Source organism: Epinephelus fuscoguttatus, linkage group LG23 (assembly GCF_011397635.1).
Source record: "Epinephelus fuscoguttatus linkage group LG23, E.fuscoguttatus.final_Chr_v1".
Taxonomy (NCBI): Eukaryota; Metazoa; Chordata; class Actinopteri; order Perciformes; family Serranidae; genus Epinephelus; species Epinephelus fuscoguttatus.
The window spans coordinates 30,578,000-30,605,328 of NC_064774.1; the positions used below are offsets into that span (position 1 = coordinate 30,578,000).

At 40.3% G+C, this 27,329-nt stretch overlaps 1 protein-coding gene across 2 annotated transcripts in view; it reads left to right on the forward strand.

The window, feature by feature from the left end:
• lrch4 (leucine-rich repeats and calponin homology (CH) domain containing 4) overlaps positions 1-23,427 on the forward strand; it is an 80,724-nt gene extending 57,297 nt beyond the window's left edge. The window contains exons 13-17 of one of the 2 annotated variants that reach the window (XM_049568019.1): positions 738-839; positions 926-1,023; positions 1,355-1,492; positions 6,144-6,221; positions 23,115-23,427. In XM_049568019.1, the coding sequence (XP_049423976.1) occupies positions 738-839; positions 926-1,023; positions 1,355-1,492; positions 6,144-6,221; positions 23,115-23,264 (566 nt within the window). In that variant the 3' untranslated portion in view covers positions 23,265-23,427. Of the gene's footprint in view, positions 1-737; positions 840-925; positions 1,024-1,354; positions 1,493-6,143; positions 6,222-6,562; positions 11,613-23,114 lie in introns of those variants that run through there. The other variant, XM_049568018.1, reaches the window with a different exon arrangement.
• Positions 23,428-27,329: the final 3,902 nt, after the last annotated feature.

Sequence of the window (27,329 nt, forward strand, 5' to 3'; positions counted from 1 at the left end):
GATGAAGTGATTAGTTTTTGGTGGTTAAAGATCAAGGTCATTGTGACCTTGTCTGTCTCATTCTTGTGAATGTGATATCTCAAGAACACCTCAATAAAATTTCTTCAAATTTGACACAAACATCCACTTGGACTGAAGAGTAAACTGATTTGATTTTTTTGGTCAAAGGTCAAGGTCAGTGTGACCTCACAAAATATGTTTTTGACCATAACTCAAGAATTCATATGCTAATTATGACAAGACTTCACAGAAATGTCTAACAGGATATAATGATGAAGTGATGACATTTTGTATCCAAAAGGTCAGAGGTCAACTTCACTGTTACATCATAGTGTTCTGCATAAAACATTTTTTCTGGCTATTATTTAGTGTCATATCTCGGGAACAGAAGGGAGACATTTGGTCAGACACTGAATTGGTGACACTAATCTTTGGCGTCCACCTTGAAACTGTGCTGATTGTATAGATCTTCTGTGCTGGCGGGGGGAAGATTCATGGGAAGTATCCATGTTTCACTGACATGGATGTAAACTGTAAGAGAAACTTGGTGTGTGGAGGCATACAACCACTCGGCAGTAATTCTAGGTACTTTTGGGATGAACTGTCCCTTTAACAGCACATCCATTTTATTTTAAATTTTGTCTTGTCATGTCATATGAGTTCAGTGGTATAAAATATGCTATGAGAGTGTATCTTGAATATGACACCTGTAACACCAACCTGACTGTTTGTGTCAGATGTCCCATCTTCCCCGAAGACTTCCCCTCCACCCGGTCAGGCCCAGAAACCCAACAGTTTCCTGTTCCGCACCTCATCCCGCAGCAATGTCAAACCTACAGGTATACACACAACACAATCGACACGCTTTACACCTTCAGTCAGTGCCTCTGAAACATTCCAATACTGTTCCTCGTCTCTTTGTCAGGGATAACCTTTACTCTTGGGGATTCTGGCAGAAGTGAGTCTCGCACAATGCTGCGTTCTCCTAAAGAGGAGAGACCAGACATCATACAACTACGCAAGGTAAACCACAATATACACACACTGCAGTCACTGGATATTAATTGTAAAATATGTCAATACTACTGTGTTTTTTCTGAGTGTAGACCTCAGTCTGAGATGATTTTGATTAGATTTAATCAACACCTTACATATATGCCGTATCAGCCACTTCTGAAAATGTACAGAACATGTCAGATGCTCACATTTGAATTTCTGTGATATTTTTACACACATATGCCAAACATCATCATCAATATAATCCCGGATTTAAACAGTTTGTGTCCTGTGGTATAAACACTGTGTAAGAAGCTTTTTAATATACATAATCCTCTCTTCCTGTCCCCCTCCTCAGACTCTCGAGTCTCGGCTGAAGATCACTCTACCAGAGGATCTGGGCGAGGCCTTATCAAACGGCACAATCCTCTGCCAGCTGGTCAATCAGATTCGACAGCGCTCCGTGTCAATCATCCACATTCCTTCCCCAGCAGTGGTGAGTCCTCTCTGCCCGTCAGTGATCCGTTTCATCTCATGTGAACCACTGAGTCACCAGACAGCAGTGATGATGGCTGTATCACTTGTTAATTCCACTTCAGTGTGGTCGTTTTACTGTAGTATTAAAGCAAGTCTGTGCAGCTTTTGAAAGAAAGAATAACACATTCTGTCTCTTATAAATGAAAAGCCCAATTTAAAGGGAATAAAACACATCTTTGCTCAGTGTAGTCTACTCAGGGGGTTTGCTGCGACAGCCCTACTTGGTCTGGTATGGCTGGCAGCTTATGTTAGCTAATGCTAGATACGGTTCTCAAGAGAATTATGGGAAATAAAATGTCCCCGTATCCTGTAATCTTGTTTAGCATTACCATTGTTTAGAAAAATGTACAAGGTTTTCCTATGAAGCTGCTGATCAAGCTGCTCTTGAGTTAAAAAGAGCTTAAGTGTGTGCAGGAATTCATGAATCATGCTCCCAAAATACTTTTATTCGTTTACTCAAAGGAAACTATGTATGCATAAATCCATGAAGCATAGCGTCAAATGATATTAGCACATGTTGACATAGTGTACATTCTTGAATCGAAGCCCATATACAGTAAGAGCAGCCAGCATAGACAGATAAGAACTTGATACTCATTAACAGGGTTGGAATGACCTGAACTGTGATAGCTTACATGTGAATTTAGTGTACGATACATTTCCACAGCACTGTGGCATTCATGTGGATGCACCCATGCAATGCCGCAAAACTGTTCAGGAATGGCCCGAGGAACATGACAAAGAGCTCATGGCATCAACCTAACCTCCAAAGTCCCTGGATCCCAATGTGAACAAGCATCTGTGGGATGTGCCAGTACCTCAGAGGTACCCCTGATCTATGTTGGGGCCTCCCTGGATCGGACTTAGCTCTGACCTGTCAAGACATGGACGCAGGACCTCTGGGAGTGTCCTGTGGTGTCTGGCACCACTTTGGCACTTTGAGTCCTGTTGGTGGCTAGGCTGGCGTGACTGCACATCCCACACATGCTTGATTGGATTGGGATCAGGTAAACAACTTGAGCTCCTTGTCACGTTCCCCAGGCCATTCCTGAACATCTACTGCCATCTCAGAATGTGTCAGGTGGCATCCACATGAATGACCTGAGGTCTCCCAGCAAAACATTGCATTGTAACAAGATAATCTTTTTTTTTTCTTTTTTTTTTTGTACTTCACCTGTCAGTGGTTTTAATGTTTTGGCTGATCAGTGTGTGTTTCACATTGAAAGCCTACATGAAGAAAGAGTCATGCCTGCACACTTACTCCAGGCCACTAAAGTTTAATGCAGACAACTTTTCTATACCACTTGAATTTTCATCAGGTGAAAATATTTGAGAAGTTGAAACCACAACCACACACCTACATTTCTACATAATGCCCACCAGTGGGCTGACAAGCTCTGTGATGGCAGGTGTGGTCAACAGTCTAAATCGCTCAGGATGATAACACATTTGACAATAAACAATTCAAAAAAGTAAAACCCTGGTTCTGAAAAAGTTAGGACACTGTAAAACACGAATAAGAACAGAATGCAATGGTTTGCAAATCTTTATGACCTGTATGTAATTGAATGCAGTACAAAGACAAGATATTTAACTGATAAACCTTATTGTTTATCAGACATATACACTTAGTCTGAATTTAAGGGCTGCAACACACTACAAAAATTGGGGACAGGAGCATGTTAACCACTGTGTTACATCAGCGTGTGTTGTTCTTACAACACTCAGTAAGCATTTACGAACTGAGGACAGTAACTGTTCAAGTTTTGAAAGTGAAGAGTCACAAGCAGGCCTTAGAATTTTGAAGATTTAAAGACTGTCTCTGTGGAACAATGGGCCAAAATCTCACCTGGACACTGTGAGACATTAGTTCCTTTGTAGAGGAAGCATCTTGAAGCTGCACTGCAAAAAAATGGATTGAAATGTTAATGATTTCTTTATCGGCCTAGTTACAACCAAAGTCTGGTTTAAATTTCATACAAATAGCGCATTTATATACGTTTAATGGAAAAAAATGTAAGTGTTGTATCCTTATTTCCCCCCAAGGTATGTCAAAAAGAATTTGCAAATCATTGTATTCTGCTTTTATGTAAACAGCATCCCAGCCTTTTTTTGGAATCAGGGTTGTGTAAAGAAAACGGTAATACAAAGGCCTTACTACAAAATATCAAGCATGTATCTTAACTTATCAAACATATCAAATTCCTCATCCCTTGTATTAGTCTACATCACCTACGTTTAAAATTCTGTTGTATTGAGTTAGAGGCAAAAGCCACCTGAGACAGCTTCAGCACTGTAACACACAGAGAGTGCCTCATCAAAAAAGAAAAACCTCCACCAATAAATGCTCCTAGGTGTTGCGTAAAGTATTCTGCCCTTGGTAATGATTTTTTCTAAGATTATACAAACACACTGGCACATTTTGAGCTCTGATCCACGACTTAAAAATACATTTAAAGATCAATGCTTGGAAAGTCTGATCTCTTTCTTGCTAAAAATACTACTGTCCTTGATCCTCAGCCAGGGAATTATCAGTGTGGTTCATGCACTCATATTTTACATATACATCCACCTGATAACAGGAAGACTAATGACAGTAGAAGGCACTATAACTTTCAGCAAGAAATGTTATTTATTTTGTCAGAGGCCTGTGTGGTTTACAATAGGAAAACACAAAGAGACTGAAAACAGAACAGCAGAACACAGGAGAGCTGCATGCTGAACCAGGATCAGTGTAACCCAGTGGCAGTCCATTTCAGAGAGGCTTATCACTCAGCTGCCTTTCCCAGATACACTTGCATCGTGCACATCAGACCTCTGAGAAGAGGAGGTTATTTAAGTACCCTCTTACTCTAAGGAGAACATTTTCATATTCTCAACCTCCAGAGATCTGAATCAAGAGGATGAGATCAGACATATTCTCTGAAATTAATAATGGTTCTGTTATCATGGTGACTCTCCCTGTGTTTATAAATGCATATAGTTTTACTTTACTTTTACTTACTTTTGTAAAAGTGAAAATTTGTTTCTTTTCCTCATTGGGATTTTTTTTTACATTTTAACATTATGAAATTAAGTTTAATTAAATTAAATATGTTTGATATTTTGTAGTATGGCCTCTGTGTTGCTGTTTTTTTTCCTATGTATTTTATTGAATTGTTTATAGAGTGCATCAGGGATGCTGTTTTTCTGTAGGCCAACACAGAAGTTAGTGTCGCCCTGGTCCCCTTGTCAAAAAGCCAGTGGGATTTTTCCATTGAATTTTGGATTATTACAGGAAATAAACTCTGTGGCAAACATAAGTTTTTCAGACTTATTGTTCGTTTGTTTGGCAAGATAATCTTCAGAAATGAACACCACTTTTATGAGCTGTGAGGCCTAAGTGCACTCACCAGAAGTAAAAAGCTTAAAAAAAAAAAAAAAGAAGCTAACCACACCATGGTCGCCTGACTTAATGTCACCATCACAACGAGGCTTTCGAGTCATGTTCAGCGTGATAATATTCTTTAGGCTCATTTTGCCACTTGTTAGCAATTGCCTTCAAAATTCATGACCATTTTATACAGTCTTACCATAGACTATATAAAAGAATTGGGCATAGCTACCATGATATGACTCATTGGTTTTTGGACTCCCGTTTTGAAGCCTTGAGTTGGCATTTTGGTTGAGCTCTCTTGGATTTTTGGAGCCAGAAGTGACCATATATGGTCAAGAGGATGGAGCTGTGGAGGAGTGAGGTCTAGATCTAACTAAGTAGCTGAGGACACTATTAGCAGACAGCCTGTCCCTTAAAGTGGCCCACCCTTAATGATATGCTTTATTAAAATGTAAACGTGAAAGTCTCTTAGGTTTGTGTTTACCATAAACCTTATTTCAGGCATCTAACCAAAAATCCATTGACTATATGACAAGGGAGCCAGAAGTGCTAAAATGCTCACTCATTTGTGGAGCACTGTACTGTCAGCTGTTTTACCCCCTAATTGATTTAGACTGTGAACCACACCTGCCATCACAGTCAGCCTATTGGTGTGTATCATACATAAATGCAGGGTGGTTTTAATGTCTCCAACATTTTGACCCAACAAAGATCCAAGTATGACCAAAAAGTTGTCTTTACTTGTTTTTGTGGCATGGAGTTTGTGTGCAGGCTTTCCTTTTTCCTTCATGTTTGCTGTTTTTTTTAAAGCCTTGCACCTGCATGATGTGTGTATAATTACTCTCCTTCAACTAACATGAAAAGCCTTCAATGACGAAGGAGGGGTCATACCTTTTGAGCCACTGGAAGGCTTCTAACGTGAAACATCTGTGCAGGAAGTGATGCCTTTCACTGATGGAAGCTTAACAGAGATCAAAACACTCAAAATGGTAGTAACTGAAAGTCATTAGTGAATGAAAACAGTGTGAGCAGACAGGTGAGTATGACATGACTCATCATTAATTAGAGCTGTAACATTAACAGCAGATTAAAACAGGAAGAGACCAGAAGGCAGGGAGGTTTTAGTATGATGCAGCTGAGGAAATGAAACCCACTACTTCCCAACTAATAACAGATGTTTATACAAAGCAAAGCGATCGTTTACCTACATTTGGTTTCCTGATCTCATTTTCAGCCAAAACTGAGTTCAGCTAAGTGTCGACTCAACGTAGAAAACTTCATTGCTGCTTGTCGCAAGCTGGGAGTCCCTGAGGTAAAGATTCTCACTCTCCTGTCCTGTTCTCATGCATATTTTGGAATACATCTAAATTCCATGTTGTTCCCAGCAACAGCTTGTATAAAGACATAGATAGTTGAAATGGAATTTTCCGTGTGCTTACAGCTCAGATTTGTTGCTGCAGTATTCCTGTCAGGGTTGGACTGATCAGGCTGTTTGAGGCTTTTTCTGCTTAACTGGACATTGTCAATTAAAAACCAATACCTGGCCCATATATCAGTCCAACCCTAACTCTGTCCTTTTCTGTCTCCTTGTTTTAACAATATAACTACTTGTATCTTCCTCCTGTGTGTGTTCTGTCCCCCGTCTCTGTCCAGACGGACATGTGTGTGAGCTCTGATGTGCTTCTGTGTAAGCTGCCCGCTGTGCTGCGCTGTGTGACGGCCGTGCTGGCCACTGAGGAGGGGGAGACGGCGGAGGACCAGTCCCCTCGCCACTCCTCACCTTCGTCGTCATCGTCGTCAGCCTCCTCCTCCTCTCCCTCGCTGCTGTCCACAGACTTCCTGCTCTTCTACTGTGTGGCCATGGCCCTTCTCTACGTCCTCTACTGCTACCTGCTCACCTAGAGGAGCAGCGCACAGTACTTTCATATTCAAATGTCCGTTGAACTGCTCTACACACTTACTGCACACATACACACAGTCATAGCTGCAGAGTGTGAGGCCAACATGCACAGCTGCTCACACAGTTGTCATCTCAGACAACACTCTGCAGTGTATGTGTTTTTCAGCACTCACACCCTCCATGGCTGTAGAGCAGATGTTATAAGAGTGTGCGTGAGCCACCACAGCTGCACTAGCTGGACGATAGAGAGCATACACAGCATGCAGCCGAGCACCTTTAACAAACACACAGAATACACTACAGCACACTGAAGCTACAGCTCTTCGTTTAGACCTTTAGAGGAATAGGAAGCACTACAATGATACAAACACTACATGAGAGCAGTGACATGCCTTAGCCTAGTTTAGCCTTCACTTTAACGCACAGCATGTTGGGAGGAGATGGGAATTCTGTGTTTTAACTGTCTGAGGTAGAGCTGCTCCACGGGCAGAAACAATCTCACTGGTTGAGACATGAATGGGCGGAGCAAAGGAACCACACCCTCAGCTGAATCCCAATGATGTACTTTACCTTGCGTTGCCTTTTTATCAATGCACTAGTAGACAAGCAGCTGCGACGTGAGCTTCAGTGTTCCTGTACTTGCTTGGGGACTGCAGGCCAGTCACTCCTTGCCAACACCTCAGTATCTTCCCTGAGAATATTAATGTGGCATATATACCTGTTCATAGAGATTACTGTGTTGTTAACATTGAGACCACAACAGAAAAACCACAGTGGAAACAAGCTCCATGTGTGTCTCTCCAAACTCTGCACTAATCGTATGCTCAGCTGTATCTTGCAGATGCATGGTGTTAGTTTCTCAGCACAACGACCGCAGGATATGCGGGGTCGCCTTTATGTGCGTATGAAAGCATAGTTTTCCAGCTCCATCAGTTGATCTTTATTGGCCACTTGGGGGCAGTGCAACAAGCTGTAACATAACAGCGGACATATTATCAACACATGAAGTGATACGAGCAATGTTATGCATTTGGAGTTGACAGTATGTCAGAACTCTGTGTTATGTATATAGCACAGCATGAATGACAGTACATTGGGAAATGATAAATACTTGTACATAAAATCCCAACAAACAGACTAAGACTGCAGTTTTTAAGTGTAATATAGTAAAACTAGGGTTTAATTACAACTTGAGTTTTTGGACATGAGTTTTATTTTTTATAATAACATTGTACTCACCAGGTATATAGCTGAGGTTGGAAAACATGGCGGCATGATGAAAGGAAGTCTCTACAGGGCACTAGACGATAAACAAAAATTCAATCAGGTTAGTCAGACGTATCTGGAAGAAAAAAGGGGCCGAACAGCTTAATGATTCTCCAAACTGTCTGTAAACATCCTTGACAGTTTACAGACAGACTTCAGTAACATGAGTGCACAGTGTGTGCTTTTTAGTGTACAATACAGAATTTGGAAACAGTGATAAATCTCAGAAGGGCAGCAGACCAATTTAGTAGCTTACCTTAATGCTGAAGTTGCTAATTCTGACTAGATGTCCTAGAGGACTTTATCTGACTGGATTGACACCAAAAACACACCAAGCTCTGAGGTGGGGCCGTTTGATTCTGCAGTGAAGTGCACCCAAACAAAAAGTTGGAGATAGTTTAACTTTTGGCAGCAAATTGCAGTCAAGTATACCCGCACCACAGAGTCGTGTGACTCCTGTTACATATTGACCTATGTTATAAATAATCCCTTCCTGCCCAAAACAGAGAAACGCCATTACAGTTGCAACCTGCCACCTGTGGTTCTTTAGCTCTGCTCGCTACTCACCTGAGATGGTTTGTGCATTGAGAGCAGCTCTACCTCTGAGAGCTGTGTGTCTGTAGGCAGCACACTGGTCCTGAGAGAGAGAAGCTGATGACTGAACTGTGAATGTGATTTTTAGCCTTGAGACAGATGCAAGTTAGTTCAAAGTGGAACCTGGATGTTACAGAACACGATGATGTGACAGTGAGACAGATGATACAGTGCCTCTTACTGAACACTGACTGAGACCTCTCGCAAAGACTGCTCTTATTTTGATGTCTGCTGTGCTAACTGTGAGCAGCAGGGGGCGATGTTGCTGCATCAGTCCCCCTGCAGACGGTACAAAGCCCTTGAGGAGGTTGTGTGTGTGTAAAGTCTTTTTTGTCGTTGTCACTGGTCTGTTTGACCAGCTGACTTCATGTTTGTATAAATGTAAACAGGCTATTAAATTATTGCTTTTTTATTTATTTTGGATTCTGTTCTGTTTTTGGTTCTTTTTGTGTCTGAGGTGAAATAGCAGAGGCGTCACTAATTTGGTTCAGCCTATAAGGCTATAGATTTAAAGCCTCATAAAGCTTTGTGAAATCCATGTGTGTGCTTTAAATCCCATACACAGATAAATTAGATGTAATCAATATTCAATTATTCAGGGTTAAAATAACATTGATTGTTTTAAAGTTTTCCCCTTCATTTGATTGGAAAATAATTGATTCCCTAGAGGCTACACATTTAACAGAGCATCAGAGGGTCTCTGCTCTTTCTACCACACGCTGTGTCTGGCTTATTACTCCTAGAAGGTCAATGTCTGCAACTAAACACAGATTGGAATCTGATTAGAATTCTGATTGGACTGATGTGGGCTTTGAAAGCTAATATCAGTCGTGAGATTTTTGGGATTCAAACTGCTTAAAGCCAAAAAATTCTAATCATTCATTGTCTTTCTCTTACCAAGGCCTCAAACTACATCCAAACCATAATGATTCGCTAAACTTTCCACTGAAACTCAAATTAATCAACTGAAAGTAGCCGACCAGCATCACTTATTCATAGGGAAGACTTCAGATACAAAATATTAAAGGACGAAATAACTGAGGTTTTATTTCTTTAAGTTTAGAAAGAGAGGGACATAATAATAAATTCAGAGGTAAACAGTACTGATATTTTCCCCATATGAGCGAACTGTATGTTGGTCTCTTAAAGACTGTTTCTTTTATAATATGGGCCCCAGAGAGTTCAATATTAAATTAATGAGTAAGTATGAAATAACTAATCACACAAACAGAGTGTGTAAGGTATTCTAATGAATCCATCAATTATTAATTAATTAGAAAAACTAAACAATTGTTTTGAAATGTCATTTCTTCATTTTAATTTTCATAATAGTTTTATTGGTTTATTTTAACATTATAGAAACTTCTATTTCACAATGTAGCAGTTGTTCAGCTGCCTTGTTTCAGAGGTACGGGGAAATAAAAGTATCACTGGAAAATTTGACAAGGAATAAAACTGACTTTGGTAAAGAACCCCTAAAGTCCCCCCAAAAAATTATTTTCTATGCTCAACTTGTTATTTTTGCGCAAGAAAATAACTTGTTCCTAGGGATACTAACCTGATTACAAATATAATAAATTGGTCCCACAAGATGATAACTTGTTCGCAGATGTAATTACCTCATTGAACAACATAATAACTTGTTCCCATGGATAATTACATGTTCCTACAAAACAATAACTCGTTCCCACAAGATAATAAATTGTTCCCACAAGATGATATGTTTTTCAACAAGATAATAACTTATTGCCACAGATAATTACTTGTTCCCACAGTTGATATCTTGTTCCCACAAATAATTACTGGTTCCCATAAGATAATAACTTGTTTCCACAGAAAGAAATATGTTCTGACAAGATAATAACTTGTTCCCACAGATAATTATTTGTTCCCAAAAGACAATAATTTGTTCCCATGGATAATAATATGTTCCCACAAGATAATAACTTTTTCCCACAAAATAATTACGTGTTCCCACAAAATGGTAACTCATTCCCACAGATGATAACATGTCCCCACAAGATATAAACTAGTTCCCACAAAATAATAAAATGTTCCCACAAGATTATAAGTTGTTTCCCACAAAATGATAACTTGTTCCCACAAGATATTATCTAGTTCCCACAAGATTATAAGTTGTTCCCACAAAATAATAACTTGTTTCCACAGAAAGAAATATGTTCTGACAAGATAATAACTTGTTCCCACAGATAATTATTTGTTCCCAAAAGACAATAATTTGTTCCCATGGATAATAATATGTTCCCACAAGATAATAACTTGCTCCGACCAGATAACAACTGTACTTTTGAAATAAGTTTCTACAATAAAAATAAACTCATGTAAACCAGTTCATTTAAAAATTCTGAAAAAGCATTTCATGACAGTAAGTTTGGTTTCAATATATTCTAAAATATCTTAATGAATATTAATTTCATACTGTCTTTTTATGTATTAAACACTTTGGGGTCCCAAATAAAAAAAGCCATTCTGTTGAAAAGCAATATAGTTTTATATCTTGATTTATATTGATTGATTTATTTCTTGATTTAGGTGCACAGCACACTGGTTATTTTAGTCCACTGTCCAGTCCATGTTCATGTCTGCTGTTTGTCAAGAGGTCAGAATGTCCACTGTAAAAACCTCCCGTCCTGTGTCCCAAGTTTTTTATTCGCCTGCTGTTAAGATGAAATGTTGTACTGTTTCAATTCCAAATGTATATTTTATAAATGAAACTGGATAAGCAGCAAACAGTCATTCATTCACTGGCTTAGACCGAGCTATATTCTTTCATATGTTAGCCGAACAGAAATACAGTTGTACTTTATATTTATATGATACCCTTGTATTATTGAGAATCATTTTTGAGTTTATATAAATCTATATGTAAAGTTTTTCTTTCTCCCGCTGTAAAGAAATGATTAAAAACCAACTTTGTCCATGTGCTGTTGTCTGCTTGCCTGCTGTTGTGCTTTTGCTGAATCAGCCAAGAACTTGAATGTGATCAGGGTATCTGCATCTGCACAAAAAATTCAATCCGGGCTAACTTACTAGCTTCCTATGGAGCTTTCAGCTGCGACACATGTTCTTCAAAGGATGTTGATTTAGTTCTGTTTTCATCAAGTGACCTATGAAATTATTTCTTGTCAAACTAACATGTCAGGCAAGTTAAATTTAAATTTCAAATTAATGCTGATTAAAGGATAAGTCTGGTGATATTCTATATTTTATATTTTTCATGTCATCATATCCCATGTGCTGAACAAAAACCATCAATGAGTGGATCTCCTAACAACTATCAGGCTCACTGGAAGTGAACTGCTTCTTGCCTGGAAAGTTCACATGAATCAGACAGTTACTCGCAGCCCTCAGAGAATAAACAGGAAGTCAAAAATATTTACATCCTGTTAGATCCATCTGTAGGCTGCCTATCATTTGCCCGGGTGTCCTTAAAAAAGTCTTAAAGTGTCTTAAATTCGGTGTAATAAATATAAGGCCTTAAGAAGTCATTAAATAGACCCTTTTACTGTCAGTAAACAGTATGACATTTTGGTGGGTGGAGCGTAGCTGGAGGAAAAAGAATTGTCCACAGACATCAGCTAGCGCTAGCTAGCAAGTTCTATTGGCTTGTTTTAGGCAATAGAGGAAGATGATGCGAGTGGTGCATTCAGAAATACTCATTCTGGTTGCAAGAGCGCACTCTGGCACAATCTGGACCGTTCCTGAAATTGGAGCGCTGTCTGAATGTACCATTCAGTTATTTGTTCATGGGATTTGTTGACAATAAACAACAAACTAATCATATCAAAAATACAGAATAACACCAGACTTATTCATATCATATTAAGGACACAACATTTAGTAAATCATGCACATCCACTCTCAGATCAGTACAGGATGGGGTTAACAGAATATGATGAACAGCTTTAAGTCACTTTCACAACTCATTAAAAGTGCTGAAATGTGGCGACATAGTGAGCAGGTATGCAGATATCCTGATGTCCACTGTGCCCTGTGCTTTAACCTCTTCCAAAAGCTCCTGTGTGCTCTCCAAACAGCAGGTTTAACCATCATAAACTCCAGCTGGCTCATGTTGGAGCAGGTGAGTGTGTTTGAGCCAAGGTCAGAGCAGAGGAGAAATCAGCCTGTAGGTTTGTACTGCACCATTCACACGGAGGAGAGTCAATAAAGAGTGCTGTCACATCTCTGATTTTCCCTCCGTGCATCCCTTCAGCCCGCAGCCTGCTGCCAGTGTGCATCGTCAGGTGTCATTATTTACATTTCCTGTGTTTAGTCAGACTTTAAGGTTCACCAGGTAATCCAGTAATCACTACAGAGTCAGCAGCACTCATTATATGCAGATTTAACCTCAGAGACGTACTCAGAAATGTTTCTGTGGGTGAGTTGGTTCCTCTGAGGGTTTTCAGGGGTCACTGAGGACAATCCACGGGGCCCGTCTGACTCACCCACTGCAGCAGGCGTCAGCTGTGCAGGACTAACTACAAATCCATCCAGATTCATTTTTAAAGCCTGAGATCTGATGAAATAACAACCAGGATAAACATACAATAATATTAAGTGTTAGATGATTATTGCGGAGCTACAAATGAGTCAAGAGTTGTCCAACAAAATAAAGCATGCTTAAAACAAATTATCTCAGCAAGACAGAAACAAAGCTACATTTCATTGTTGAGATTAATTTCTTTGTCTAAAAACCATGTAAATCTGGTGAATTTTTACCTTTGCCCATACCCTTGAATTTATATATATACATACATATTTTTACCCATTACACAGATTTTTGCAGGTTACCTGTCAGTTACCCGACTCGGTGCAGGATTCTGGTGTGAGTTGCCGAGTGTTAGAGATGTCTGCAGTTTCATGTAGGAACTTCTTCCTGTCTACCAAACTACTTCCGTCAAACAGATCACTGCGCAGGCTATTCTCATGCACTGTGCATATGTATACCTATGAAAAGTGATGTACCACAGTGCGTATGTAACTCATGTAATCATGAGTCAGTAATTTCATGTAAAAAGTAATCGGGAAGGCTGCAATCACATGACCAATGCACTGATGGCAGTAAAGAAGGAAGTGGTGTAAAGAAAGTTGGTCCAAGGGCTCACTGATGCTCAGTGTTTGATATGGAGACAGAGATGGACAGCCTTCTGTCAATACTCTGCGTTCATTTTGTCCATATTAGCGCACATTTAGACTCACAAGTCAGTCTTTAGACGCTTTGCTTAATTAAAGACTGATGACTTCCTCCCTGATTTTGTGTAGCTGGGCTAACCGTTAGCTGTTAGCCCTGTTAGCCCTGTTAGCCGTTAGCGGTGTCTGTAATAGAATTATTAAACAGTCCGTGAAAAAAATATCTTTTCCAGCAGATATCTTAGTTACAACATGATTGAGCTAGCAAAGCAGTTTTGTGTTGCTATGTGTGCTATTTATTCAGTTTTGGGAAATCACGATGCCTAGAAAGCATCAGTGGCAAAGCAGCAAAGCTAACATCAGGACGTCATCTGTTAAAAGCCTCCCGTTGTCGGATACGACATGAAACTACTCCAGTTAGCTCAATCATGTTGTAACTAAGACATCCGCTGGAAAAAATATTTTCTTTACGAATGAGTAAACGTTTGATAAAAAAAGAGTTAAATCTCTCGGCATCCATTTTCAAGCTCTCTGTGTGTTTGTTTCCTTGTGGATGAGAAAAGGGGGAGCTCACATTACCGAGAAGGCGTATCTTTTTCAAAAATGCAAGAGGCGTTGCTTTGTTGCCGGCCGTTTTCGTTGGTGTGTTAAACACACTTTAGAAAGGAGTGTCCCCAGACTATCAGAAGGCGGAGATCTCTGATTGTCTGGTGGCGAGACTAGCGCACATTTTCTGAAAGCTTATGGATCGGAAGAAACGGAGCAGTACCATCAGAGATCATGAAGGCAGTGTAGTGTAGTTCAAGTGAGATGCGACCACAAGACAAGGAAGAATAATGGTAGAACGGAACGAATCAGTATGTTTAGGCCACCACTACCATCTACTATGCGGCATCCCTTGAAAGGTACAATATTACAACCTCCAACGCCACTTTTGTTTGTTGTTGTGTGAAACCTTTGACTCTGCCCTCTAATGCCATCTATTGGCTGTATATATGCTTCCATAAAGGAAGCATGGAAATATGAAGGCAGTGACATTTATATCGTTTGAAATGGATGGATCTAAGGAAGTATAAATGAGCCTTAAGGAGGCAGGTTGGGGTGGGGATGGGTCAAAAAATGCAGGACCGGTGTTTAAAACTATGTGAAACCAAGTGAACTTTGAGTTATTTTAAGGTATGTTGTCACCATGTTCCTTTTCCTAAACCTAAGCTAACTTTTGTGTTAAGTAAACGACATTCACGTCCACAGTCTTTAGATATTCAAACTGTTGTATGAGGATGTGTCGCACTGTGCAGAAGGAAACGTGCGTCTGCTGCTTACTCACCTAGCACCACTGAGCTAGCTAACGTTATGTTGTGTTCACACCAAAGGAGATGTGAATTTTTACGTTGTGTTACTCGTGTGTTGACTCATGTCATATGTGCGAATAACTAACATTAACATGCGCATAACATTAACACCGATACGTCCTTGGCGTCATACGTCCCCAGGGAATCTTAGTGCTGATTGGCTATCGCAGCATGAATTGGTCACTGAAGTTCAGATTTTTTCAACTCTTGCCAAAAACCATATGACGCAAAATCGCACTACTCACTTAACCTGCACAGCATATTTTGCATCATTTGTGTCGCATCCATTACATCCACCATGTCCATCGCGCCACCCAGCAGAGCTTTGTGACTTATTGCGTCTTTACATTGACTGTACATATAATTCACTTGTGCGAATTGTTTTAACCGGGTCATGATTTCTGGAAAGACACATTGCTGTTGAGTTTTCCAAATGTATTTTTCTGGCGCATTTAGCACCACAAGCTGAGTGCCATCTAGTTCCATTATACTGGACATCTCTACAGCTGATATCTCCAAACAATAGCACTAGAGGTTAGAAGAAAATGTGAACTGTCCCTCTCAATGAGACTCTGTCATACTTGACTCTAATGCGTGTTGAGTCTCATCAGCCCACATTCAAGTCACATTTTTCTTTTTTTATATTAAGAAACAGCATTTTGTCATGTTTGTTAACATGTTAACAATATCTGGTGAATAATGTAGTTGTGTAATTAAAATTGAGTATTATAGCCTCAGCCGTTTGTGTCAGTGGAGTGAGGTGTGATGTGAAGTGTGCAGAGGAGGGATGTGCTGAGGATGTGGACAGTTTGTTGATGACCTCTAACAGTTGAGAGCAGCAGGACTGAACTGATGCACAGAGCCAGTGAGTCTGACAGTAGTCATCTGTTAGAGCCGGACACTCAGGACATTTATTATTATCCCTTAAATCCCATGTGGTGCAGTGTGTCAGTTCTTCTGTATGGAATCAGCTGAGTTTAGACAAACTTGTACATTTCTGGTTTGTCCATTAGTAGTAAAATGATGTGTCATGATGAGGAAAGTGTTTCAGTTACTATACTTAAGTGCTCGGATACATTTGTTACATGAGCTTAAAGGTGATGAATGAGCCATCAGTGAATAGGGTTGTGATGGTGGTAACTGAGAGGCTGACTTTATAAGACTTATATTTCGTTATCTATTAAAGCAGACACTCCTTGAGATATTGTCTGTTCTATGCTTGGACAGTTATGTGAAGCCAACATACTGCATCATGTGATAACTACTTCCTGTTTTATTATGCTGGAGATGATCACTGGTGAATGTCATGAGATCAAAGTGAGATTTCAGTTGCAGACTGAGGTGAACCTGGGACCTGTTCTTCAGTGAGTGTGCAGCTTGATTTGACTGGTGATGATTTGAGTGGCTTTCCAGTGCTTCAAAGATGGTTTGAAGTTTAAATGGAGCTTTTGTCAGAGCAACAAGCCCTGAAGCCCAAACCTGCAAATGCAGCTTGTTCACAGTCAGCTGCATGAGGAGTTTTTAAACTAAACCCCAGACATGAAGTCATTTTCAGATAGAAAAGACGTCTTTTGTTATGGGCACCAAAAGAAATTAGGCTACACAATACAGCAGTAGCAGCAACCTCTTTTCCTTAAGGGACCCCTTTCTATCTTTGAGGAAACTACTGACACCTGACTATGTGACATATTATATGGATATTTCATATTATATTTAATGCAGAGCAATACTAGTACAAACAGCTGATAAACTGTACAAAGAAGAGAAATATCGGATGCAATAACTTCAGGATGTTTATATAAAACAAACAATTTGGATGAATTTGAAGCAGATTTCTCTGTGAATATTTCAATCAGGAGAGACTCGTTCTGAGAGAAAAGAATATTTATTTACATGGGCACATAAGTTTGAGAAATGTGAAAAGTCTTTGGCAATTAGACTCCATCGTGATGTCATCTTTACCAGGAGGGTGGTAAAGACGTAATAGATTAGGGTCCCCCCCCCCCATGGAGTCAAGACGCTGGTGGTGGTAATGGTGATGATGAGATACGATGAAGGGGGAGATGAAGATCTGTAACTGTAAAGTTTAAAGATGTATATGTAACCGGTGAACTCTAGTGATGTCTGCGTTGTGTAGATATAAAGAGGCCCAGGCTGTGGATATCTTTGCGAGACGATCTCCGTTTATTCCTCTCCTGACAACAAGTGGCAAAAAAAAAAAAAATCCTCTGTCAATTAAAATAGCTTAATAGTGCTAAAACACGGAAATTACCATAAGTGCAATGTTGCTTACTTCTCCCACAGAGCACAACAGCAAAAGGGGAGAGGCAAGGCCGCATTGCACTTACGGTAATTTCCCTGTTTTAGAGCTATTAAGCTGTGTTTACAAGTTAATTTTATGCAAACATAATCTTGTGTCGCTTACTTTGTGAAGGGGCTGGAATTTGTATGGATGTGTATGATGGAGGATTTTTTTATTGCCACCTGGTGTCAGGTATGTTTTCTTTGTTTCATTGTGCTTAATTGAATGTAACATGGCGGCCCCTTCTGCTGTTGTGCTTTGTGGGAGAGGGGCAAGAGGTTGTGTGGTAGTGTGTGACGGAGGATTTTGTTTTTTTGCCACTTTGACATGACTAGAGTTCACTGGTTACACTTGGTGGGGTGCCCCCAAAGGTGAACGTAGGGGTACAGAAACTGGTTATCAAACACTCCACATGTTGAGTACAGAGGCCTAAGTGTGTCAGGTAATAACAACTGAAGCAAATTTTGCAGAATTATAATACTCAACATTACAAATGTACATTTGACACATATTACTGCAGTATAATTGACCCTGTTACATATAGTTAAACATAGTTATTTGCTTTCATGGAAAAATGTAAATCTTTGGCGACTAGTTTGTGTGGTGAAACCCATTTTATTTAGTCATGTGTAAATCTCCAGTCATGAGTATTATGATAGCTGACATTTTGATAGGAATTTGTCATTTAAGCCACAAAAAGTATGACAGGTTGCATCACCTCAGTGAGCATTTTTCCATTGAGAAGACACCTAAAAAACAACAATGGTCACCAGTGAAAATACATCCAGAAAAGATTCAAAAGTGAAACATTTTTCACCAACTATCTGACAATTTGAACATTCACATTTAGACCATATTTCAGCAGGATTTGCAATAGTGAGATTTTTCATCCTGTACAGTGTGCAAATTATAGTCTATTGTCATTTTGGAGCCTAACCAAGAAATCACATCCAAATTGCTCTGTTGAAAATCAATATTGCAAATCCCAGAGAAATGCAGTCTAAATGTACCCATTCAATCAACATATTAAAATACCCGGTGAAAAAACTTTCACCTCAACCAGTTCAGAATGTCTTTTCACCACCACCGTGTTTTAAGCGCCCTTTAAACCTCAATATGCTCACTATAAAACGTTAAATAGTTCTGGCTTTAGGATAACAATAGCCAACCAGCAGAATACAAGTTACATACTTAGTCATACTAACACATTTACAGCTTTCACTTAAAAGACAAAGAAGACCACGTGACACATACTACAGTACATTTGTATTTATTAGGCAACAATTTAAATATAACACAAGCAATGCTCTTAAAATACCATTTCAATAAAGTAGAAAAATGCACAGTTGTTGCAAGATTATTGAATGCAAACATTAAATGCGCTGGAATTATGTCTTGTTGTAGAGCAGCAGCAAAGACTACGGAGGTTTTGGATCCGGCTGGGTCGGACCTCCGTTGGCAGGCCCGTCACTGCTTTCGTGGTAGTGTAGTTGGTCGTTCAGGCGCCTCTGCTGTTGAAGTAGGTCGCGCTATTTTTGTGGATCGGGTTGTGTTTATTTTCCGCACTTCCCTATTCTGGTATTGACTCTGACTTCTGATTGGTTAAAATGGCCTTTCCATTGTATTTTTTATCACATCACTTGTGTGGACGAATTTTTTTTGGAAACTGGAGCCCGAAAAACTTTGGTTTCAGAAGTACACGGGTCCGTGTGGACTAGGCCTCAGAGCAACAGCAAGTCATGGCTTTGGCTCAGCTAGGGCTCAATAGGCTCCCTGGATGTTGTTGTTGCTTGTAGTGTATCTGGACACTTCTTCAGTTCTCTTGGTGTCAGGGTCAGTAAGATTACTGTACTACATTTGCTGGAAATATGTCATACAGTTTAATCGAAGTGGCGCCATGACATCCAGTCACGGATGTCATACTGATGGTAGTTTCAACTCTCTACTCAGGCTGGGAGAGTGTGCTTCTTATTCAGATTAAGTTCATCACACCTCAAACTGCTCACGGAGCCAAGTTAGCTGGTTAAAAATGAACAAGATCATTTTAGCTGGCTAAAATCAAGTTAGCCTGGATTAGTTGAGCCTGGCGTGGTGAACACGGCCCAGGTTACCATAACATGAGGCATTCACTAAGACTGGTTTATTCAGTTACAGAATTCATGACTGCATGGTTTGAAAGACAGAAACACTTCATTATAATTCAGATCATAGATCTTTCTTTTGCTTTAAACATCACAGCTCTCCTCTTGTATAGTGTAAGTGAGTATGTTGTTTAGATATTGATGCGCCTGGTTGCTTGTTCCAAAGAATAGTGAAAGGAAGTCTGGTTTAATGGGTTTTCCCACCAGCCCTGGAGGCAATAAACACTCAGGATTTGACAGGCTGTGTGGATGTTTGTGATATCCACCATATAGAAGATTGAAATGGCATGCTTTGCTACAGAATGTCTTATAAATGTGTTAACTCCTTACCACCAGGTTGGCCTTTCTATATTCACACATCACAGTTTAGAGGAAAATCATCTATTACACTTCACAGATTGTAGCCTGAAGATTACTTCAGCACCAAGGTTAGGGTTAGAGCTTTGATATCTAGTTTGGACCACAGCAGATTAATAATCACAGGAGATCAAAAAAAAAAAAAAAGATGAATATGATTTATACTTTTTTTGATATATTTTAAAGTCTCAAGCTGCTTTAATGGAATTACAGCATCTGTCAAATGATTCTTATGGCATTAAGTCTGGGTTGAATTTGTGGTTAGCAGTGTGGCTCTCTGTCTGCCACTCTTTCGTACTCCATTATCCTGTCATTGTCAACTGAGGCTCAGCAAAAGTTACAGTCTCACTTTAAATACAAAGTTGGAGTCAGGACATATTTACCCAACTGTAGCCTAACATAAAGTTCAAAAACACACCGACCAACTAAGGCTGAATGGCTGTACGTGGGTGTCAGGAGTGTCAGTGCATGCCCTGCAGCAAAGTACTGCTCCTCTCCTAACAGGTGAAAGGAATACTTCACGCCCCAGATGACCATTTGGATATCAGTTACTCAGCCTGTGTTATGTTGAATACATTGAGAAAGCCTAGATTTTCTCGCACTCCTCCATTGTCAACAAAGAATCCAAAACCAGAGAAAATTCTTGACGAATTAAAGTCCTAGGAGGCCATGTTTAACAACAGTAAAATTATATTAAAACAAACTCTCACACAACTGGAGTATAACCAAAGTTTAATTAATCCAGTCTTACGCTCACTACTTCCCAAACAGACATCCCTTCTGACAGGGAACTAAACTTTAAGTGAAACTTATTTATGCTCTCTTAAGAGCCAGACTCCAATACATTAATTTTACCTAGCTGTCACACAATAACTCAAACAAACAAGGTAATTGAGGCAGCAGTAGACCAGCAGCTCCTGTGTCCAGCAAAGTAAAATTACAGTTTTTGTAGATAGAGGCCATGGTTCTCTGTCGGAAACCAGTGGATTGCCCCCTCTGGGTTAGGGGAGAGTTACTGCCTTAATCAGGGAGTTCAAGTATCTCAGGGTCTTGTTCACAAGTGAGGATAGAATGGAGCATGAGATGGGTTGACTTCTGCAGTGATGCAGGCGCTGTGCCGGTCCGTCGTGGTGACGAGGGAGCTGAGCCAGAAGGCAAAGCTTTCAATTTACTGGTCCTTCCATGTCCCAAACCTGACCTATGGTCATGAGCTCTGGGTAGTGACCGAAAGAATGAGATCGTGGATACAAGCAGCTGAAATTAGTTTCCTTCATGGGGCGGCTAGTCTCAGCCTTAGAGATAGGATAAGGAGCTCGGACATCAGGAGGGAGCTCAGAGTAGAGCCGCTGCTCCTTTGCATCGAAAGGGGTCAGTTGAGGTGGTTCGGACATCTGATCAGGATGCCTTCTGTGCACCTCCCGCTTGAGGTGTCCCTGACACGTCCCACTGGTAGGAGGCCCGCGGCAGACCCAGAACATGCTGGAGGGATTACATATCTCATCTGGCCTGGGAACGCCTAGGGGGTCCCACTGGAGGAGGTGGAAAGCGTTGCTGGGGAGAGGGACATCTGGGTGCTTTGCTTCGCCTGCTCCCCCGTGACCTGGCCTTGGATAAGCGGATGAAAATGAATGGATGGATGGATACGGAGTGATATACAAGTTTAATCCAGCCATGCTACCAACATTGCCTCTTGAGCTCTCTAAGGAACACCCTCATTATTATTTTTGTAATCTGAACACATGCTGTACAACGCTAAATTGGGCTGCGGCTTTGCACTCCTCTGTACTCTTTGCCTATGGCACGTTTGTGCAGCACCAAAACGCATATTGGATTTATCTAAATGAATTATCAAAGCCACAGTATGGGAGATGTAAACAATGTTTCAAGTTGAGTTTTGGTTTATAAAGGCACATGGAAGTGGGAAAGCAGTTCCTACGTCTGTCGTTGGTCATCACAGGCAGCTGTTGATCCCCAATCAACCAGAGAGTTGGAGGGAGACGGTGTGACTTTACACCAGACTAGCTTTGTTATTCAGCTCAATGGTGGGCCATCACCTAATTCAAGCTGATTGTATTGTAGATGTAATTATTGTTGATTAATTTCACAACAGTGACAAACAATACCAAGCTCAGGGCAAATACTGCCATTACCTGGCTGTTATGAAGGCAGTATAGAGAGACATGGATGCTGCTCCGCAGGGCGCTCAATTTGTGTTTGTTAACTGTGGTGACTGTGACAGGGGAAGTTAAAGAGAGAGGGTCAGGGGCTTGACTCAGATGCAGTTATTGGATATACAACATGCTTTTAACTGAGAATGGATTCCATGGGCCATGTTTAAATGCTGAACTGTAAAATTATTAAAAAGAAACAGAAAAAAAAAGTCGTGTACAAAGGGCACTTTTCTAATCAGAGGGCAACAGGATATCTGTCTCTGTGTACACGTGCCTGGCTAACACTCCAGAAAAGTAGCAGCTTCACCATGTTTGAAAGGGCAAATGAAATAAAGCAACAGAATGTGTTACCATAGTGTTAATGCATATTCATGGACTTCCTCACTGACAGTAGACAGCAGCATCGTTGGATGTTGATGTTTTGTTGATTTAGGTTGTGACGTCAGGTGGCCAAAATTCATCGTCAGAACAATGTTAATGCCAACATCAATTTGATGTAGAGCGCTGATGACAGATGATGTTGATATTTTGTTGGTATTAAGTTGTGTTGTTAAGGAACCAAAATCCAAAGTCTTCCAAACGTAACATCCCAACATCATCTTGATGTAGAATAACGACATTTCTTGAAAGGTATGGCGAAAAAAATCCAACATCTGCAAAATGTCATAATGTTAACGTCAACACAACGTGACAGAGTAACATTGTTGACATTTAAAGTATTGTCAACGTGATTTGCATCCCAACCAAAATTTAACGTCTGTCTGACGTAATGCCATTTGGGTAGGGCTTACTTAATTTTTCAATATACATGACAGTGATGTCGAGCTTGTTGGCGATTATCATTATTAAATCTGCAAATTACCAATAACAGAGCCCAACTAAATATTTAGAACAATGTCAAATTTATGCCAAATACATATATATATGTATCTTTCCTGCATCTGCTCACCCCTCTCTTCCTCCCTTCACAGGATACCTTGTGTTCCCCTCAACTCATCACAGAGGACGAGGGGCTGAGTCGCCTGGCCCAAACCGTCCAGGCATTGGTTGACCTGGCTGACGGTGCCCAGCGGGTCCCCAGACAGGAAGCGTCGGGTGCTGCTAGCTCAACACAGTGCTAGCACATAGATTTAACAGTATCACCCCAAAGAGATCCATCTCAGGAACAGTGTTTGTTTTTAACATGCCTTATATTTAACATGTTCATTACATTAACTTTACAGGTAGGCATACTTCGTCCAATGATCAGAGACATGGTAACAATAAAAAGACTTGTGTAAATGACTTTGTTGTGTCTTTTTTCATGTCTCACAGTTAAGGTGAAATTACACAATAAAAGGAATAATAATTTAAATTACGCTTTCTGTCTGAGTGAGATGGAAGCTCAATATCAATCTTGGAGCTGGAGTTGGAACTTGTTTAGCTTAGCTTAGCATAAAGACTAGAATCAGGGGAAACAGCTAGCCTGGCTCTGGCCAAAGACAGAAAATACACTTACCAACACCTCTGATTAACATGTTGTATCTTGTTTGTTGAAACTATACACAAACAGAAAAATGAACACTACATCTTGACAGAGTATCCATCCCCTTTGTGGTTCCATGCTGTGCCTGTGGCTGTATCCGGGGTCTTCAGATACAGTTGTTAAGCAGAGGTTTCATTTTCTGTTCAGGCACAATGGTACCAAACCGGCCAATCTTACTGTGACAAAAAGACGCCAGGAAACTGCCTACAGTCACGACACACGGCTGTTGTTCACCAAGCAATAGTTCAAGTGCATAACTCCCTCTAAAACCATTAATTGTGGTGTTTTCATTTCTGCTTAGGTGCAGATCAGACAAATGAGATTCAACGTGTTCAGCAGCGAGTTTTAGAAGTGTTGGTAGTCACTGTTTCTTCTTGTCAAACTAGGCCAGAGACTGTATTTAAACATGGGCAGTCTGGCACCTCCCCAAAAGTGAAGCTGAAACATCTTGATCGCCCCCTGGTGGCTGGCTACAATATAGCTCATAAAGCCTGCCCCCTCCATGTTAGTGAATGGGACACTGGCCAAACTACAAACTAAAGTACACATCAAATACATTTTTACCAAAGATAGTTTCATTTAAGGTAGTTTTCATCACACTGCTGTATGTTCAAGTGTTGTTTTTCTGGTAAGTTTGGTTTTAATTAGTTATTTAATGCAATAAAATGGGGATTTTACAACATGATTGATAACTGTGTGAGCATATCAGTAGGCCTGCATTTAGTGACATTGCTCGTGGATGGATGAATGGGTTTATGGGTGATAAACTTGATACCGCAGAGACCACTACTGCGCAGACTCTGGCTCCAAATGACGTCACCAGAGCAAGATGGCAGCGATATAGGATATTTTAACTTCACTTCTGTACAGTGGGGGTTAGTGGAGACACATTGTCCATATAGGGTCTATGAGTTAGGCCATCACCTGCTGTCTCTTGCTCCGTACCTATATCGGAACTGATCTCACACATCAGCGTTTTTTTCCAGGTGTTAGGGGGGGTACTACTGCATATGTGAAAAAAATGGAGCATAAGGCCTTTTTTGTTCTCAAATGATGTCACTGTCACTGAGTGTTGGTTTGGGCTGAAACTAGCCTACAAGTTTGAAATTGAAAAAACCTGGAGGTGTGACGTTAGAAAGAAGTGAGCTTACCAGACCTCTGTAGCTCCTCGTCTCTGCTGCAGGCTAAAAGTTATCGGCTGCATTAAATGCTAATGGAAACACACCCAAATCTACAACAGGACACACTGTGAATAAACTGCATGATGGTTAATGCATGTGCTGTGTTTTTGACCATAGACTGTATGATATAATGGACGTAGCCACCATGACATCGCAGTTTTGTTTGTGGTCTCCCATTTTAAAGCCTTGAGTTTGACATTTTGGCCGTCACCATCTTGGATTTTTGGAGCCAGAAGTGCCCATATTTGGACAAATGGGTGGAGATAACCCTGAGGCTAGCTGCTAGCTTGGTTTGCACAGTGCATTTACAGGTATGGTTTACTGTGATAATGCTAATGGTAATTTTCACTAGCAAAGAACAAGCTTGAAAAATGGAACATCCTACTCCTTAGAGGGTCTTTTAGTACAATCAACTTTTTTTAGGTAATCAAAAAAGCTCAAAACAGCTACAGCTATGCCTATACTTTGTAAATCTGGGGTTACGTTACCTCACTAATGTTGTCACTGTGACAGCAACTTGTCAATGGACGATGCCCATTTGTCACTCACAGCACCCACACCCTTAGTTATGTGTAATTTAAGCCTTAATACCATTTAGACAGGTGAGTTGTATAAAAATTCAAACCCTATGCAGTTGCCATGAACAAGAAAATTAGCCATAGGGACTAAAACCATTTTAACATGGGGTCTATGAGAATTGACTCGCTCTGGGAGCCAGCCTCGTGTGGCCATTGGAGGAACTGCAGTTTTAGCACTCCTGTGTGGGATTTATTAATCAGCCCTGTAGGTTGCCACTTGGTTTTGTCAAGAAAGAAGAACACATGGTATAAAAACAGATATCTCTGATTCTGCTTCATCATAAATCATAGTGTTGTGCTCCTAATTTACACAAATCACTGTAATAATAACCTTCTCATGTAACTGTCAGAGAGAAGGCATTTCCAAAGGTGTTGAAATACGCCTTTAATTCTTGGTAACACTATAGCATGTACCAAATAAAAACAGGATATGAGTGAAAGGAACATCTCAGTGAAACTATAGCATTACAAACATTTAAGTGACGTAGAAATGTCACCACACTAACAGCACTAGCAGCAGTTATCAGGATCAGCAGAGAAAAAAGGCAAACAGACGATCAGTTTGGACATAGTGGTGGGGCGGGGGGGTTATTTTTGAAAAACCTGTGAATGAGTCAACCTGTGTGTCGTTCAGAGCTGCCAAAGCGTTGCAAAACGTCCTAAATATACAGGTTGTTTAACTGAACATCCCGTTTAAACCACTGGTTCCAGTCACTACAGCAGCAGTGAATGGATACAGCTGTGTGTGTCCTCTCTGGGCACTTATCGCAACACCGGCAGTGAGGGTTTAATTAACAGTGCAAAATGCTCCAATCCAAGGTGCGATGGTGTCTGTAAGAACACTGTTCTCACCTCTGACTCATTCATCCAACGGGAGTAAACAGATCTGTTGCAAGGCTGTTGCAAAGTGTTACACACTGTTAGGAAGGGTGAAACATGCTGCTCGAGCTGAAAAAAAAAAAAAAATATATATATATATACATATATATATATATATATATATATTTTACTGAATGCACCACAGGATGCCTGCTGTGAACCAGGAGACTCACAAACTGTTAAAATGGGAGAGAAACTCAGGAGATGGCTGCACCAGTTTCATCATCAAACATGACCAGAGTTCACCCAAATTACAAAAAACACATTTCCTCACTTTCCTCTTAAGATGTCTGCCATACAGTCCAAGGACTATTTCTTCGGTAGAGAGTAGTTTCAAAGCTAAACTGTTTCAAGTGAGGACTGAAAACTGAATGAAACCTACACACAATGATCTAAAGAATAGCATAAAACTAACTGAAGTGACTCTTAAAGGTCCAGTGTGTAGGATTAAGGATATCACCAGAAATGGAATATAATACAATAAATGTTTTCTTTAGTATATAACCACCTGAGAATAAGAATCAATGTGTTTTCTTTAACTTTATATTGAGGGAGCCTCTGCCATGAAGATCGCCATGTTGCTCCACCATGTTACAGTAGTTCAGAATGGACAAATCAAACACTGACTTAAAAAGGGCCATTCAGGTTTTTACCACCATAGTCAGCCACCCCTCCACAAAATCGGAAAAACACAGATTTCAATCAATCAATCAATCAATTTCATTTATAAAGCCCAATATCACAAATCACAATTTGCCTCACAGGGCTTTACAGCATACGACATCCCTCTGTCCTTAGGACCCTCGCAGCGGATAAGGAAAAACTCCCCCAGAAAACCCTTTAACGGGGAAAATAAAACAGTAGAAACCTCAGGAAGAGCAACTGAGGAGGGATCCCTCTTCCAGGACGGACAGACGTGTAATAGATGTCGTACAGAACAGATCATGCTGTATGCTGTAAAGCCCTGTGAGGCAAATTGTGATTTGTGATATTGGGCTGTATAAATAAAATTGATTGATTGAA